Below are 19,655 nucleotides of genomic sequence, written 5' to 3'. Positions count from 1 at the left end.
ATTCAAGAATATTTAAGGATATTTGAGAGGAAAAAAAAGAAAGCAAGATAACAGACGCCTATTGATGATCTATGGACAAAGCATGTAACAACTAATCTACCAGTATATGGCCTTTCAAGGATCATTTTGGATCCAACACAGCTATGACTATAAGGTTTACTTTGTTGCAAAATGGCCTACCTGTGTTTCTTCAAGAATAATGTCCACCTCTCGTGGTTGAAAACTAAGAGCAGTTTCTGTTTTAATTTGGACTTCTGCTTCATCCAACCATTCCAAATATTTCTGAGCCTCATTTTGGATATCTTCCAACCTACCACCAAGATTACCAACATTTTCTTGAAATTTGCCGATCTTCAGTTTCAAATCAGTGAAACATTTCTCAGTAGTTCTGAAAGTTTACATGCCATAATGAAAACATTGTATACTAGCCATAATTATCAAGTTTGTTGCATGAAATAGACTTTCATTCCAGGATATTGTATGATCTTTGCACAGCTTCATTTCTCATGAAGAAGATGGACGCCATTGTTGAAGATGTTATTCTCTACTTGGACTGTAAAGCACAGTGGATGCTTACAGCCAACACTTGGATTAATTCTTTTTGTTTGATTGTCTTTATTGTTGTGGTGTTTCTTAACATGTATGTATATGGTATGGTATGTGTGTAAGTGTGTGTGAAAAAAAGGTGAAGTTACCTGAATTGTTCATGAACCAGGTCACCATCTTGTGGACTGATTTTAGTCTGTAAGTCTGCTGACTGTTGTCTTAGATCTTCTAATAAACCATATTTCTCTTCTAATTCATTGGATATTCCCTGAAATTAAATATGTAGTGTTCTGAATGGACTGTTGATTTTGTATTATGTAATGGACAATTGATCTTAACACCTTATATGTTGCAAAATCTTTGTTAGTCAAAATAAGGACATGTAGATCTATATACCTCATATATATTTGCTAGAAAACTAACATTTTGAAGCTATACAGGTGTTTAAATATAACAAGGTAATAAATGACTAGTAACCATCTGAATCTAAATCCAAAATTCAAAGTACATAAGCTGTCAAAATGAGGTAGACATGAAAGGGGTCGAATATCATTCTTGGATTATTTAAGATGAAAATAAATGAAAGGGCCAAGCATCTATTGAAAGAGTAAATTTCACATGCATCATCATAATACATTTAACCAATGCATTCCACTCTTGATGGTATTACTCATACTGTATTCAATAATTGGACAAACACAAAAAAGATTCAACACCAATTAATACCAATATGTTTTATCTCAATTTCAAAATTAATTGATGCTTAGCTGTTGAGCATCAAGTTAAAAACTTTGTATTACCTCGAAACATTATTTAATTAATAGAATAGGCTGAAAATATGTCAATTGTCTGAAGATCTCATAGCGTGAAACTGTGAGAATCCACATGTTTCATTTCTGTTTTGATATTTTTAGATTTAATCTGATGTAGACTGCAGATGCAAATTAATGGTCTTCTTGAACAATGTGAATGAAATGAAATGCATGGAATTTAAGGTCCTACTTTTCTGCACTAAGGGTTGTGGAATATCAAGTAACAGTTAACCAATGAAAACATGCCATAAACTATTCCTAACATGATTGACTGGATTGACAGGTAGGGGTGTGGCCTTTTTATTAAGTAATAATTATTGCTCTTGTATCAAATGCTTTATAAATTGTGACTTGGGTAGATCATATTCATATAGCCACAGATTTGTTGAAGCTTACAGATTATATTAAAGATAGCTTGCCAGACAAGGTAATATACCTCCACTAGCAGCTTCGATTTGAAATAAAAATATTTGGCAGTACAGTAACAATTACGAAAGTATGAAATATTCAACCTTCAGACATACACTTCTTTTGAACTCTTTAACGCAGTGCTAAATAATATTACCTAAGTTACCTCAAAATTTGTGAAGAATTGAGCCTTCTAAGGTGTTTACAGTTTTCAAGTACAAGGGCAATAACTCTTCTGATTTTTGATAGGGTTCATCCTTGGGTGATTAAATACATTCACACCAATGTTCAAGACTTTGTATATGTCAAAATGCCATATTGTGTTATCACAGATAGATACTCCCCTATCTTTGAGAAACCAAAAATTTAAATTGTTATGTCTTCAAGGGAATATTGATGAACAGTGATAAATTTTAAATAGTGGCAATGAAAAAAAAATTGGACCTTATCAGACATCGTTGCCTCTCTCTCTCTCCATTTCATCAAAGACATTTCAGTTAGAGTTTTGAATAATGGGTAAATATATGATAATATGGAGTAAAATATATTACCCAAGTGAAAAGTATACACAGGTAGAGTAGATAAATTACACCTGGTCTCCAAATTCACTGAGTGATTTATTTATAAATCAGGTAGTTTCATACATGTGGTCACAAAAGTGACTTCCACATCAAACAACTGATTTCCACCAACTGATTTCCATATCAAACAACTGATTTCCACATTCAGCAACTGATTTCCAGATCAAACAACTGATTTCCAGATCAAACAAGCAGTTTCTAGATCGAACAAGTAGTTTCCAGATCGAACAACAACTAATTTCCAGATCAAACAACTGATTTCCAGATCAAACAAGTAGTTTTTAGATCGAACAAGTAGTACGAGTAGTTTCTAGATCGAACGAGTAGTTTCTACATCAAACAAGTAGTTTCTACATCAAACAAGTAGTTTCTACATCAAACAAGTAGTTTCCAGATGAAAAAATAGTATTCAGATCTTTCTAGTGAGATCATACAAATGGGTTCCAGATCATACTAGTGATTTCCAGTGTTGTAAATATGGATTGGAAAATGAAATGAAATGAATGGAGTTTTACGTCCTACTTTTCTGCACCATGTGGGCGAATGAAAACGGGAACGCCATGCAGGGTGTGATGAGGGAAATTTTGCCGGGACAGTGGCATTAGCCTGCTCTTTTTCGATTTCCAACTGTCGAAGGATCTTTAACGTGCACAGCCTGTAGCACACGGGGACAATAAACTATTTAGACGTCAAATTTTGTTTCATGGTAGAAAAGATCACATGTGTTACTTTTATTATCATGTGTGATTTTGTCAAGAGAAAAATAGAGAGACTTAGCCTACTTTTAATAACCCACGGCCTTATATCAAAGGCCTCTTGGTGTCTGAGTAGCATAATCTAATAATCTAATACTCTGATACCGTTTAATGACATCTTCCATATTGCTCTTCAAAATTACTCAGGAATAACAAAATAATGAAGTTATAAGAATTAATTTCATGCTGAATAATTCATCTGAATTAATAAAAAATTAATTAAACATTAAAAATGTTCTCATAATATGTTATAGACAGTGCAGTTCAACAATTCTGACCCTGTTACTCGGATGTGATATATATATAGGGTCGGACTCAAAATGTCACATTTTATGGGAGTTGCTCCAATTCATTTTTGGAACGCCAGCTTTTGAGAATTTTCACCAATTATCTAAAAATAATATAGTACTCAGACCTTTGGTCCTCATCCAAAGACCATTATTAGACTGAATGACAAGCTTTCGACCATTAACTTTTATTTAATAGAATTTCTCACAGATATATAAGACACACATTGTTTCCTTGTGTAAGCTTTCTTTGTTTAGGTATAAACAAATTGTTTTCTTTAGTATGAATCTTCAGATACTGCCAAACAAAAAAAAAAGCACATTCAATAGCATTCAAGCAGAGATTTTTCATGTAAGATTAAATAACATGGCTCATCTTATCTCATCTATAAATCAAAGTTTAATGCCAATTAAAATTTAACACAGATATAAAAAGAAGAAAATTTCAGTAGAATTTCATTCAACAATAAACAACCAAGATGAGTATATTAACAACTTCATTATTTTTGATAGTATTTATCAGTAAGCTGAACTTCAGTACTGAGTTCCATATTGAAAATCAACACAAACTTGATCATCCACAGCAATATAGGATTCGAAGAGGCCTTCTTAATAATCTTCCTGTAGTTGGTGATGTTACTAAAAATCTTCCTGTAGTTGGTGATGCTACTGATAATATTCCTGTAGTTGGTGATGCTACTGATAATATTCCTGTAGTTGGTGATGCTACTGATAATCTTCCTGTAGTTGGTGATGCTACTGATAATCTTCCTGTAGTTGGTGATGCTACTAGTAATAGTCCTGAAGTTGATTCTAATGAATCAAAGGGAGCTGCTGGAGGCAAGAGCCAAATAGACATCAGTGCAGGTGATATTATTGAACCTGTATTTGGTAATACCAGTGAGGATTCTGAGAATGTAAGTGTTTTTAAAACAGTAAAATATATCTTTACTAGTTGGAAATTTTTTCATATATAGCTGATCTATTCCTTCTGAAAATGGTTGGCTTTTTGAAACCTAAATCAATATTCAACTATTTGAAAAGTCTTATTTGTAATTGCGATTCTTGTATCTAAATATTTTGCTATGAGCTAAAAGTGCTTGATTTCTGTATTACTTTTTATAATAAATATCAGACATTTTTACCTTTTTTTCAGATTACTTTAATCAACAAGTAAGAAAAGAAGTGGCCAGAAATAATACAACACACAGAAACAGAATAATAAAATATTATGATAAAACATTGTTTTTTAATTTACACCATACTGGCCATCTACCTTCAAAATGATCATTACTATTACTGTCTACAGGATAGTGTCTCCATTTCCAACTGTCAAGGGCTATTAAAGTACACAGCTTGTAGCACACAGGGCCTTATTTGATCATCATATCTGAATGTGAGACAATTTTCCATGTAAGTCCCTCCAACCAGCTGCATTACTGACAGTGAAGCCTGATCGCACATCTCTTCTCAACTTATCATCTTGACATATGCCAGGGTATAACTCTGGACCTTTAGGATACCAACGAAATTTGAGCCTTCAAATCCATGTGTGTCCAGAATTATCCATGTTTGAAAGTTAAAAAGATGCTTTTCTTGAGACACTGCCATATATACAAAAACCTCTATAGAAATTCATAGTTTGAGATATTTTTAAAGGATTGTGCGATTTTCATACATTTCTAATACTTCTGAAGACTATTTCACATAAGCAAGACTCCAAATCAACCCCTCAACATTGCACACCTGGCCTTTTAATGTTTCTGTATGTATTTCTATGGACAGTTATGATGGTGCTGAAGTATGTGAACTAGTTGGACTTTTCTTATCAAACACTAGTGCTGGGTATCGCTAATCAAGTCACAATACGTATCCCAATGCGATACAAGGCGCGACAAGGAGTTAAGAGATAAAAATTAACATTCATCTTCAAAGTTTCATATTAATTTATAACTTTGTTACTATGATATTTGATAATGTAGTTAATAGGAGTGATTAATGTTTACTGTCACTGTCAAATTTTTGTAGAATGAGAGGTATCCTCAAGATCAATACATGACCATGCTAAATGATGTGTATGGTGGCATGTCGTATTGTGATACATTGATTCATCGATACTACTATTAACCACATTTGCTAAAAATTTGAAAAATCCAACATTGGCTTATACAGAGATAATGTAGCCTTCACAAACATCTCTGGTGTCAAAAGCTTAAAAAAGAAATCACAAAACATTTTCTTGAAAAAGGTCTGAGAATCGCCATTGAATTCAACCCCATCATAGTTAATTTTTCACACATAACTTTGAATTTTAACACTGACAAATATTATCCTTACAGCAAACCAAACCAGTCTATATCCATGATCACTCAAACCAACAACCAAATATAGTCAAAAATCTTCCAAAATCTACGCTAATATCAGGCATATCATATGATGAAGAAATTCTTCAACAATCTGCTCCCCACTGTGAAAAATCGTTAAAATCAAGCGTTTTTCCTAAAGTTATCAAATATCAACAGATTTAAATCAATTCTGACCAAACAAAATAGAAAATATAATATAACCTGGTTGAACTTTACATCAAAACTATTCCCCACAAATCAAAACTTCATAAAATTTTCAATAAAAACATAGTAAAGGTGAGTAATAGTTGGTAACTATGATAAAATCTTATAATAAGAATTTATCTGAAGCTAATGACAAAATTAAATCTAAACCATGTAACTGTAGGAAGAAAGAGATATGTCCATTAAATGGTGAATGCCAACCAAGGTTACAAACAATGACAGAAATGAACATATCTGGGACTGACTGAACACACATTTAATCAAAGATTTTACAATTGTATTGACAACTATTTTAAGAGTGAGAATTATTTTGTAATTACACTTATATTGATATCAAATACCTATACACTATAAATAGGTATATACCTATAGGTATGAGAAGAACCAGATTTGTTGTGCTATAATATGCCTGCCTGTAACACATGGGACCTTAGTTAATTACATAATATCATTCAAATCAAAGGTCTCTCGGTGTCTGAGTAGCATAATCTACAAAGATTTAAACATTTAGAAGCAGACAGACAAAAAAAAAAAAAACAATGGAATATATTTTGGTATAACACACTTTTTTAAAAACAAAGTATATTTTCAACACAATTTCTAAAAGTTTACTCCATTACATGCAACTGCTTTGCCACCTATAATGGTGTAACCTCCTACCTCCCACCTTGTTAGTTTGATAAGAAAAAGGAACAGAGAATACACCATGGTATAAGTACATAAAGTTTCAACATAATTTATATGTGTCGTCATCAGATGAAATGAAAAAGGGGGGAGTAAACCTGAGAAAATATATAAAAAAGGGGGAAAGCCATGAAATAGTAAAGCAGGTAATAACAACAATGTAGCTTATCAAATAACAATGAATGAAACAATAAAACAATGATGAAACAATAAAACAATGAATGAAACAATAAAACAATGAATAAAACAATAGATAAAACAATGAATGAAACAATAGACATAAATACAATGAATGAAACAATAACAAGAATAAAACAATGAATGAAACAATAAATAAAACAATGAATGAAACAATAAAACAATGAATGAAACAATAAAACAATGAATAAAACAATACATAAAACAATGAATGAACCAATAAATAAAACAATGAATGAAACAATAAAGCAATGAATGAAACAATAAAACAATGATGAAACAATAAATAAAACAATAATGAAACAATAAAACAATGATGAAACAATAAATAAAACAATGATGAAACAATAAAACAATGATGAAACAATAAAACAATGATGAAACAATAAATAAAACAATGATGAAACAATAAATAAAACAATGATGAAACAGTAAAACAATGATAAAACAATAAAACAATGATGAAACAATAAATAAAACAATGATGAAACAATAAATAAAACAATGATGAAACAATAATTAAAACAATGATGAAAGAGGGTTAACAGATGAAAGAGAGTTAATAGATGTCAAAAAAGTGTAAAATAAGTTAATGAAGTCATATTTTAGAGATGTATGTCCAGTATCACGATTTAATTCAGCTTAGCGACAGTTTATTTCTAAGGCTTAACGCATTCTTATTTGTTTATTTTCAATCATGTTTTTGGCAGGGATAGATATTTGGTTTTTTAATAGTTTGATACTGTCTAGTGATATCTCATTATCTCTCCTCAAAATTCTCAGGAATAACAAAATAATGAAGCAATTGGGTGTTATTAGAAATTATCTGAAATAATAAAAGCTGATGCAGGCTAGTTAATATTAAAAATGTGTTAATATGTTACAGACAGGGCTGCTGATTTGGCTAAAATTTGCCAGTCAGGTCTGTTTAAGCTTCAAGTACAATAAACATCAATGTAGATCTACAAGATGTCAATGTAATGTTTGGTAGTTATTATTATGTTGTAAATTTTTTATACCTTATTTCTCTAACTTTGTTCATAATAGACCACATCTGAGTTTATAAAGTACATGAAAACTTTGTCTCCAATAACCAGGCATTTCTGACCTTTAGTCCATTTTTTCATATTTTCAATAATTATTTATAAACCACAACTCTGTATTTCAAGTCTACCCCATCGACTGTACAGGCACAGGCACATAACAAATGACTTCATCAGGAAAATGGTCCTATTGCCATGATGATATTTAAAAATATCATTCTAAGACAGTATGATACAGATATTCGAAACAACATTCTATGACAGTGAGATTCAGATATTTCAATATAACATTCTATGACAGTGAAATTCAGATATTTCGAAACAACATTCTATGACAGTGTGATTCAAATATATCAACATAACATTCTATATATTTAATAGAGTTCATTGTTTGCTAATAAGACATGATTTTCACTAAATTTCATTCAAGAATCATTCCTTATAAAGTGTTAATGTCAAACCAACATACATGGGTTATGCCAAGTTCATGTGGGTGTATAAAACAAAACACATTCCAACATCATTCAAACAGAGATTAGACATCAATATTTTTGTAACACTCATCTAATCTCACCCATTTATCAGAGTTTTATGCAAATTGAAACATTATTATAACTATAAAAGTCAGGAAATTTCAGTAGAATTTCATTCAACAATCAACAATCAAGATGAGTATATTAACAACTTCATTATTTTTGATAGTATTTATCAGTAAGCTGAACTTCAGTACTGAGTTCCATATTGAAAATCAACACAAACTTGATCATCCACACCAAAATAGGATTCGAAGAGCCTTTCTGGATGATATTCCTGTAGTTGGTGATGCTACTGATAATCTTCCTGTAGTTGGTGATGTTACTAATAATCTTCCTGTTGGTGATGTAACTGGTAATCTTCCTGGAAGTGATGTAGTTCGTGAGGCTACTGATAACCTTCCTGAAGGTGATGCTGTTGGTGATGCTACTGGTAATCTTCCTGAAGGTGATGTTGGTGATGTTACTGGTAATCTTCCTGGAGGTGATATAGTTCGTGATGCTACTGATAATCTTCCTGGGGGTGATCTCGGTGATGCTACTAGTAATCTTCCTGAAGGTGATGTTGTTGATGATGCTACTAGTAATCTTCCTGAAGGTGATGTTGTTGGTGATGATGCTACTGGAAATCTTCCTGGAAGTGATGTAGTTCGTGATGCTACTGATAACCTTCCTGGAGGTGAGGCTGTTGGTGATGCTACTGGTAATCTTCCTGGAGATAATGTAGTTCGTGATGCTACTGATAATCTTCCTGGAGGTGATCTCGGTGATGCTACTGGTAATATTCCTGGAGGTGATGTAGTTGGTGATTTTACTAGTAATCTTCCTGAAGGTGATGTAGTTCATGATGCTACTGGTAATCTTCCTGGAGGTGATGTAGTTCGTGACGCTACTGATAACCTTCCTGGAGGCGATGTAGTTGGTGATGCTATTGGTAATCTTCCTGGAGGTGAGGTAGCTGGTGAAGCTACTGGTAATCTTCCTGGAGGTGATGTAGTTGGTAATCTCCCCTGAATAGTACAGATGTTGATTCAGAGTCTGTGAGTATATCTATATATCTTTGGATATTTGTCACAGACAATCTATTTTTTCGGAAAATGGTTGGCTTTCAATCAACATTATTTTGTGTACAAGTTTTAGGATGTATTGTATTTGTAATTTGACAGTAGAATAAAAGATGTGGTTTTGGTATATAAATATTTTGTGATGAGCTAAAAGTGCTTGATTTCTGTATTACTTTTTATAATAAATATCATATAAATATTATTACATTAAGCAACAAATTCCATCTTTTGCTGTGATAAATATTCTCTATATATATTCTCAAAGTTAACTGTTTTATTTCAGACTACTGTAACCATTTAGTAGGAAAAGAAATAATACAAAACACAGAAACAGAATAATAATAATATTATAATAAAACATTGTTTCTAATTTACACCATACTGGCCACATACCTTCAAAATGATCATTACTGACTTCAGGATACTGTCAGTAGCCTACTCTTCTCCATTTCCAACTGTCAAGGGCTATTAAAGCAAACAGCTTGGAGCATACTGGGCCTTATTTGATCATCATATCTGAATGTGAGACAATTTTTCCTGGTCAGGCTGTCAGGCCTACATCACAGACAGGACAAGTGGGTTGTCAACCTATGCCCAGAATGAGCCCTTAACCTTCAGGTTAGTGAGCTAGCCTCTAACTCACTCAGCCACTGCAGCTGCCATCTTATATGAAACAAAACAACTAAAAATGAAGATAGTCCATTATCTTCATACAGAATCAAATTACAAATTATAACACATCAAACAAGTGGTTGTCTAGCAAGATACAACAACTAGCCTTATAAATTTTCAGAATATCTAGGGCGGTTGTCAAAATTTGTGTCAAATCCTACCAAAAATCTTACATGTCCAAGATATTGATTTAATCCTACACACAAAAGTTTGACATAAACTGTTACCTCTATCACTTTCACAAGAAACATTTAACATAATAGAAGTGTATCAAGGGTTGAAACTCTGCTATCATTTGTAGAATCCTATTGGCTAGACACCAAATGTCATAAAATTCTGACAAAAATCTCTATTGCATGCACAAGCCACATCTAAAATAATTTTAGTGTATCAATGGTTGAAACTCTGTTATCTTTATAAAAATGTCTGATTGAGAAGAAAAAAATATCAAAAGCCCTACTGAAGACTGAGCAAATTTTATGGTTCAAGGGAAGTAAGTGATGAATATATTATTTGTAATAATGTAGACTCAGACATCTTCAACATTTTAAGCACATAACTGTATACAGCTCCCGAAATCTAATTGTTGTTAACAATTCAAGGGAGGTTACTGATGAAAATAAAATAAAATGTTAATAATTCAAGATACAAGAGACCTGCTGAACACTGATCGATGAAAATATGACTTAGATATTTCAAATAATCATTCTATGAAAGTGTGATTCAGATTAAATAGTTTGATTAATTTGACACTAAGAATAAGGAAACCCATCTTTAAAGGCAGCATACAACCAATGGTACATTTGAGAAAGGTATAAAATTACAAAATTTACAAGATTAAACGAAAGGTGGATATTTCTTATTTATGATAATACATGGTCATAATTCATAGGGAAAGTGTTATATCTATTTATAAAATACAATGTACTAATAGAACATGATGAAAACTATCATAAAGACTCCAATAAAATTCACAGAAAATTGTATATAGAATAGATAATATAGTACACTATAGATTGTATAACACAGAATATTTAATGCATATTGAACACGGAATATAAAGTACATTATATTGTGAAAAAAAGTATATATAATAAAATGAAAATGTGAAATGAGAGTAAAATAACTTAAATAAGCATTTTAATTTTAATTTCCTTTTCTCAAAACAAGAATAGATATAACTGCAGACCATCCTTACATTTGTTTCTGATGGATTTAACATAGACAACAGGGTTAGGGGGATAAGCACAATCACAAACCATTCCGTTCCTTTTCATAAACTAAACAATGAAGGATGAAATGTTCCTTTCTAATTTCATTAGAATCAGCATTTTGCAAATTCTGTCCTTTAATGGAATGTTACTATATCGACCGCATATGATAGAGAGATAATGAGAACTGAGGCAGAGAGATATTAAGGCTACCTTATGGTATTTGTTTTTTATGCTTTTTAAATAGATTGGGAATTCGTTAAAGTATTCTTAACTTTTCCATAGGTTTGTAATTTATGTGCATAGACTGTTCTGTCATAGATTTGATTGGATGCTGAGCCACATTACTCCATAAGCTGGTGAAATGTTGTTGCCCATAAAAGGAAAATTAACGATTGGAAAATAAAAATCAAACTTCTTTATTAACAAAATAAACAACAACACAACATGATTTCTAAAAGTAGAATCTGCAAACCCATGGAAAACATTTTCCTGAATTGAAACATGATAATGCAGACTACATCTCTAAAATACAGCTTCATTAATTACATTATTCAACCCTCTTTCATTGATTTGTTAACCATCTTATATCTGTTAATCCTTTATCCCTCTGTCATCACAGCACAATGTGTTTTTTCATTCTTATATTTATTGTTTCATTTATTGTTATCAAATTAACTTCATCATCATTCTGTTTCACCCATTTTGTTATTTATTCTCATTTTTACCTCTCTTCTTGATTTCTTCTGATGATGACACGTGTAAATTGTGTTGAAATGTTATTTTTAGTCATGTTTATGACAAGGATGTATTTTATTCAGATATTCTGAGAATTTTTTAATAGTTTGATATCGTCCATTGACATCTCATTATCTCTCTTCAAATTTTTTCACAAATGACAAAATAATGATATTTATTCTATGTTGAATAGTTATTTTGAAATACTAATATCTGAAGCATGCTAGTTCACATTACAAATGAGTTCATATGTTACAGACAGGACTACTGATTGGGCTGTATTTGCCAGTCAAATACAATATAACATGAAAACAATGTAGCTATAAATGTCTGTCTACTGTAATGTTTGTTGTTAATATTATGGTGTAAAAGTGTTTATAATTTATGGCTCTAACTTTCTTTATAAAAGACCAAATCTGATCTCACTCTGGTTGAAATGTGTAGGAAATCAGATTTTTAAAAAAAACATTCTTTGAAAATGTGATTCAGATATTGAAATAAACACAAACCATGACAAAATCACACCTTAGTATCCTTTCCAAGGTATGGGTAAGGCCAGATTTGTCATGCTACCAAGTACTTAGTCCGAAACATCTGCAACTATTCCAGCCTTTGATGGATATTTTGAAGGTTGTCAGCTGAAGTAGAGTCAGAAAAAATATACCTTGTTTATAGGGGATTTATCACACCTTCAAATATGCTTTTTTATTGACATAATACTACATAACCTTTACGATGACAGTAAATTAGTGTTGGGCATCACCATATATTTTGTTTGTTTGCAGCAAGTGACTCTGTGACTTTTGAACTTTTGGCTGCGCATGCAGTTTTAAAAGGCGGATGCGAGGTTAGTTCAGTGGAAACAGAGACACGACAGAAATGGTGTAGGCAGCAAATAATGATATGACTGAACAACAAAAATATCTTTCCAAATACATCTTGGTTTTGCAGGTCTGAGTTATCTAAATAGGTTTAAAACCATTGCACCTGCAGAGATGCGGCAAGTCCCCATTTTACAGGGCCTATTTTTTCTGTATCTACACTAGCAACACATCTGTCCAAATAGCTCTCAGAGGCTGGACTAGAGACAGATGTTTTGGTCTACCAGTATCACTACTGACTTTTACAGATTTTTCCATGATCTAAAAGACAGAAATAGACACGTACATGAGAAGCAAAAATCCAGCTACTTTGTTTTTAAGTATTAATAAGATGTAGTCTAAAGAATGAATCTGCTAAACAAAAGAATTTTGACCAGTTCAGGTACACCTACTGGCAGTTTTGTTATAAAAATAATCATACACTGATATCAGACAATTTCAATAGATTAATACTAATTTTGCCCTTGTACATTTTGAATGTTCTCAAAATTAAAGCAAATACTCATATTAAATATTTTTCAATAGGGTTCATCCTTGGGTGATTATATTTAATTCTACCAAGTTTCGTTCAAATTAGTCAATAATTGTGCCTTCTAAAGTTTTACAAACTCAAAATTAAATATGTTTTGCAGAATAAGGGAATTTGTTATATTTGAAATTATAGGGATCATAGTTGGGTACTTTTCACAAAGTTTTTGTAAAGAATTGTGCCTTATAAAGTGTTTATGGCAAACATAAATGGGTTATACCAAGTTCATGTGGGTGTATAAAACAAACCACATTCCAACACCATTCATGCAGAGATTAAACATATAAACTAGAAATTAACATTTTTTGAATATCATCCTAACTCATCCATTAATCAGAGTTTTATGCTAATTAACATTTTGTACTATAAAAGACAGGAAATTTCAGTAGAATTTCATTCAACAATAAACAACCAAGATGAGTATATTAACAACTTCATTATTTTTGATAGTATTTATCAGTATGCTGAACTTCAGTACTGAGTTCCATATTGAAAATCAACACAAACTTGATCATCCACAGCAATATAGGATTCGAAGAGGCTTTCTGGATGATATTCCTGTAGTTGGTGATGCTACTGATAATATTCCTGTAGTTGGTGATGCTACCAATAATATTCCTGTAGTTGGTGATGCTACTGATAATATTCCTGTAGTTGGTGATGCTACTGATAATATTCCTGTAGTTGGTGATGCTATTGATGATCTTCCTGTAGTTGGTGATGCTACTGATAATCTTCCTGTAGTTGGTGATGTTGTTGATAATATTCCTGTAGTTGGTGGTCTTCTCTGAGTAGTACAGATGTGGATTCTGAGCCTGTGAGTATTTCCTTCTATATATTTATATCTATGTATCTTTGGATATTGTCATAGACAATCTATTCCTTCTGAAAATGGTTGGCTTTTTCAATCCTAAATACCTAGTTCTTGTATCTAAATATTTTCTTATGTGCTAAAAGAGCTTGATTTCTGTTTTGTTATAATAATAACAGAAATGACAACACATTCCATCGTTTGCTGTGATAAATATTCTCTATATATATTCTCAAAGTTAACTGTTTTTATTTTCAGACTACTGTAACCAACTAGTTAGAACAGAAACAAAGAATAATAAAATATTATAATAAAACATTGTTTCTAATTTACACCACACTGGCCATCTATCTATTATTTAGATATTGAAATATTATAATTCTATAAATGTATCTTAGAAAACATCAAATATAATATTTACCATAATAATAGAATAAATTTGATTTGAGGTTTTTTTTTTATGTTTGCTGCCACATATATAGGCTACATTATGAATATTCATTTATTTAAATCAATAGGTTATTAAAAACATGCTCCATTATACCTCATCTCTGAAAATGTAAATTCATACATGTAAATATGTTGCAGCAAGAATAACAAAAAAAACACACAATCAGTTAAATTTTTCTATCTATTTTGATCTTTTCTAAATCCTAATGCAAATAATGGACTATATCCGTACAACATTGTTTCATGGGAAACTTTGTATAGTTTTCTATAATAGTTGGGTAATTTGATGGAATTACTGGACAAAAAATGATACAATATGGCATAATTTCTATACCATAAACCAGAAGAAATGATAAAAATAGACACCAAATAATATGCTTTCTGCCAATTCAATTGACAAAAGAAGTGCTCTGTGGGTATTGAGAACATTCTTTTTATAGCTCTTTGTAGCAATGGGTCTAAAAGGTCTGAAATTAATCCTTATTGAAGCAGATTCAAGTCTCTAAAATATTTTCCCTTCATGATTGATTTTCAGTAGCTGAAAGGGATTCTAAAGAAGGACACCTTTGACTTCTATTTGGGACATTATAATTCTTTGTCCAATGCCTGTGGTTCCTGCAATTCCAGAAAGAGTTCATAAATCAAGTTAATCCAGTTGATGTCCATTCACTGAACTAACTTGATTTACCAAATGTTCACCTCACTGTATACAAAACCAGCCATTTTATTATAAATAACGACATTTAGCGCTCTGATTTGCACAAACTCTATTTGGTTATAACTAATTAAGCAATATAAGATGTAGCGCAGAGTTATATAAGGCAACAGTGGAGCAAAATGTGAATGAGTCAGCAATGTTTAGTTAGAAATGCCGCCATCTTCTAAGGGGAGATAACATATATTAATATGTTTAGTGGTACAATCGTTTTGAATTCTCTTGCAAGAGCTAAGTCATTTCCAGTTTACTCTCTCTGGAATTTCAGGAACCACATTCATTGGACGAAGAGTTGGATTGTCCAAAGTCAATGGTGTCCTTCACATAAAACAAATAATATAAGAAAACCTCTTTACAATCCCTTTAAAGGGACAGGTGGGCAATTTTTCAGAAACATGATTTTTTTAGCTAAGCGAATCAGTACTAGTTTTCACAGCTCACCATTGAAATTTGAGCTTTCAAATCCATGTGTGTCCAGAATTATTCCTCTTTGAAAGTTAAATAGTCACCTATCATTTATAAGAGTAACTTCTAGTTTGAGTCATTTTTGAAGGAATTATGCTATTTTCATATATTTCTAGTCTTTCTGAAGAATATTTATATATATTAAAGACAACAATGACCCCTGATAATGGCCCACCCTATGATGTAAAATCAACAGCAATTCAATTACATGCTCTTGTCTATAAATAATGACTGATAGAAATGATATCACAAATCCTATTATATTCTGCAATTTTGATAAGCAAGAGTTCAACTATGATTGAGAATATATGATATATAATACAATAACATGACAAAAGTGGTCTGATGATGACACTTGTAACTTGTGTTGAAACATTATGTGACAACCAGCCTTTAAGTTCAATACCATCTAATAACATCTCATTATCTCTCCTCAAAATTACTGAGGTATAACTAAATAATGAAGCAGTTAGAATTTATTTTTTTATGATTATGGCTAATTAAAGTTGATTCATGCTAATTAGATGATTATAAAATGTGTTAGTACTGGACTGTATGAAATCAATGTTGAAGATTCAAATACAATATGGTATGAAAAATTTTGGCACATCCTGTTTGCAATAATTTCAATTTAGAATCAATGTTCAATTGAAAAGTAAAATGTCTTCTCTTGATTCACATTCATAATGTCAATAAATATTTCTTTTGTGAACAAAACAATATTATTTATAAATTTGACAATTTTTATCACATGAGATAGGCCCATTTCAAATTTACATCAACTTATTGACTAAAGCTATCATCAAATCAAATTTAACCCTTGAATTTACCTAACTTTAAGATGTTACCTAGATCCTCCAATCCATTGAATAAAAGTGTTCACAAACAGATATGAAAGATATGTCCAACTTTCCTCGTGGATTTAGACAAATCTGAGGAGTTTTTGTAATCCAATTTGATTTGATAGATTAGCTATTTTGTGCATTTGTGAGCCCGGAAGTTTAGGCTAATCGATACATTTAATCATTAATAATAATAATAATCAAAATAGATGGCTTTCTTTTGTTGTCAGTAGGGCAACCATATTGCTTAATCGACGATATCAAATTTCGCATTTGTAGACCATTACTAATCTAATCAAAATTGCACCAAATCATACTAGCAAATCAAAACCAACTCAAATCGCCAACAAAACCGCCTCTTGTATAAGATTCAGTCCAGAGGTATGTACAACTCTGTAAGTATAATTTAAGCAATAATGTGACTGAGGCTTTTGTGAGTACCTCTCAACATATTGTCCTCAGAGTTTTACACAGATGTAGGTACTTTGTTTATAAGTATAAATATGATGTAATCTTAAGCATGAATCTGCTAAACAAATATAAGAAAAGTATTCAAGCAGAGATTATTGATGATGGAAAAAATTAAAAATGCATATTTCATAAAAACACTTTTAATCTTATCCATAAATTAGTATTTCATGCCAATTAAAATTGAACCCAGAACTATAAGAGTCAGAAAATTTCAGTAGAATTTCATTCAGCAATCAACAACCAAGATGAGTATATTAACAACTGCATTATTTTTGATAGTATTTATCAGTATGCTGAACTTCAGTACTGAATTCCATATTGAAAATCAACACAAACTTGATCATCCACAGCAATATAGGATTCGAAGATATTTTGCTACTGGTGATGTTTCTAATGATGAAGTGGAATCTGGAACTGGTAGTAACAATGTTGAATCTGAACCAGTGAGTATTATTTTCTTCCATCTATGTATCTTTGGATATTTGTCATAGACGATCTATTTCTTCTGAAAATGGTTGGCTTTTTAAAACTAGATCAATATTATTTTGAACTTTGAATGAAAAGTCAGGTAATAACTTATAATTTCCACAGGAAAATATGGCCCGAAGATATTTTGCTACTGGTGATGTTTCTAATGATGAAGTGGAATCTGCAACTGGTAGTACCAATGTTGGTTCTGAGTCTGTGAGTATTTCCTTCATTATCTATATCTATGTATCTTTGGATATTTGTCATAGACAATCTATTTCTTCTGAAAATGGTTGGCTTTTTTAAAACTAATTTTCTTTTGAACTTTGAATGAAAAGTCAGGTAATAACTTATAATTTCCACAGGAAAATATGGCCCGAAGATATTTTGCTACTGGTGATGTTTCTAATGATGAAGTGGAATCTGGAACTGGTAGTACCAATGTTGAATCTGAACCAGTGAGTATTATTTTCTTCCATCTATGTATCTTTGGATATTTGTCATAGACGATCTATTTCTTCTGAAAATGGTTGGCTTTTTAAAACTAAATCAATATTATTTTGAACTTTGAAAAGTCAGGTAATAACTTATAATTTCCACAGGAAAATATGGCCCGAAGATATTTTGCTACTGGTGATGTTTCTAATGATGAAGTGGAATCTGCAACTGGTAGTACCAATGTTGGTTCTGAGTCTGTGAGTATTTCCTTCATTATCTATATCTATATATCTTTGGACATTTGTCATAGACTGAAAATGGTGGGCTTTTTTTTAATACTAAAACAAAATTATTTTGAACTTTGAATGAAAAGTTAGGTAATAACTGTATGGGAGAATATTTTAAATAACCAGGAAATACAATTTTGTCCTGAAAATTATATTTCTTGTTAATCTTTTGAATTTTTGAATGAAATAAAACATCATATACCCTGAACTTCAAGTAATATAATATAAAGCGTTAGAATGTTGTGTGATTTCACTTGGTAATGACCAGTACAATATATATTATGTTATGTCGCTAGAGTTGAAGGGTTAAACAAACCAGATGTTTGATAATCTGTGTGAACAATAGCCATGTTTTGCCTTGAAATTTGGCTTGCTTGAAGTGAACCATACCTTATTTAGTATTATAAATTGGATAATTTTTTATTTTTTTCCAGACTTCTGTATCCAATTAGGTAGGGAAAAAAAAAACAGAAATAATACAACACACAGAAACAGAATAATAAAATATTATAATAAAACATTGTTTCTAATTTTGACCACACTGGCCATCTACCTTCAAAATGATCATTACTATTACTGTCTACAGGATAGTGTCTCCATTTCCAACTGTCAAGGGCTATTAAAGTACACAGCTTGTAGCTTTATATTCCTATTTACAAACTGTAAACAGTGTTGAAAAATCATGTCTAATCAGATCATCTCAAACCTATGCCTGGATTGAAATTGAAATAGTGAGCAAGCATCTAACACACTGAGCCACCTCAGCCCTCATGAAACTTCGTTTAAATTCACCTTTTGAGTGAACTCGATGACACCTACTTTAACCAATAAAATTTCTACCCCCTCCAGCACTGGCATATTGTGACGCAATGTTAATCTGGCTAGGCCAAAAGGTTAATTCGACAATAGTTCAAGATGGCTGTCGTTAGACCCTAACTAAATGGCTTTATCAAAAATAAAAGCTAATAAAAAGACTGGATTTTATCAGTTTTTGGTACTGACAGTTGTTCATCGTACAATTGAAGAAAGTTACTAGAAATGGCTCAATTACTCATCACAAAATTACATATTCAATGTGTAATGTTTCTTTGAACTTGGTTTGGGGATCAATAGCAAGAGACCATCATATAATGGAAGGTGCAGTCTCAAATGTGTTGTCAAAGTATGCCATCCCCTTCTGTACCTCATTCACTAGC

General features: G+C 31.5%; 1 protein-coding gene across 1 annotated transcript; it reads left to right on the top strand.

Annotated features, from left to right (window-relative positions):
• Nucleotides 1–17,511: 17,511 nt before the first annotated feature.
• Nucleotides 17,512–18,911, top strand: LOTGIDRAFT_167390 (hypothetical protein; the record flags this gene model as incomplete). The annotated part of the gene is made up of 5 exons (XM_009064870.1): nucleotides 17,512–17,709; nucleotides 17,858–17,950; nucleotides 18,100–18,192; nucleotides 18,337–18,429; nucleotides 18,894–18,911. 5 exons carry the CDS (start codon nucleotides 17,512–17,514, stop codon nucleotides 18,909–18,911), a joined length of 495 nt encoding a protein of 164 aa, XP_009063118.1.
• Between the last annotated feature and the right edge of the window lie 744 nt (nucleotides 18,912–19,655).

Source organism: Lottia gigantea (assembly GCF_000327385.1).
Source record: "Lottia gigantea unplaced genomic scaffold LOTGIsca_66, whole genome shotgun sequence".
Lineage (NCBI taxonomy): Eukaryota > Metazoa > Mollusca > Gastropoda > Lottiidae > Lottia > Lottia gigantea.
This window is presented reverse-complemented; position numbering and strand designations above follow the sequence as displayed.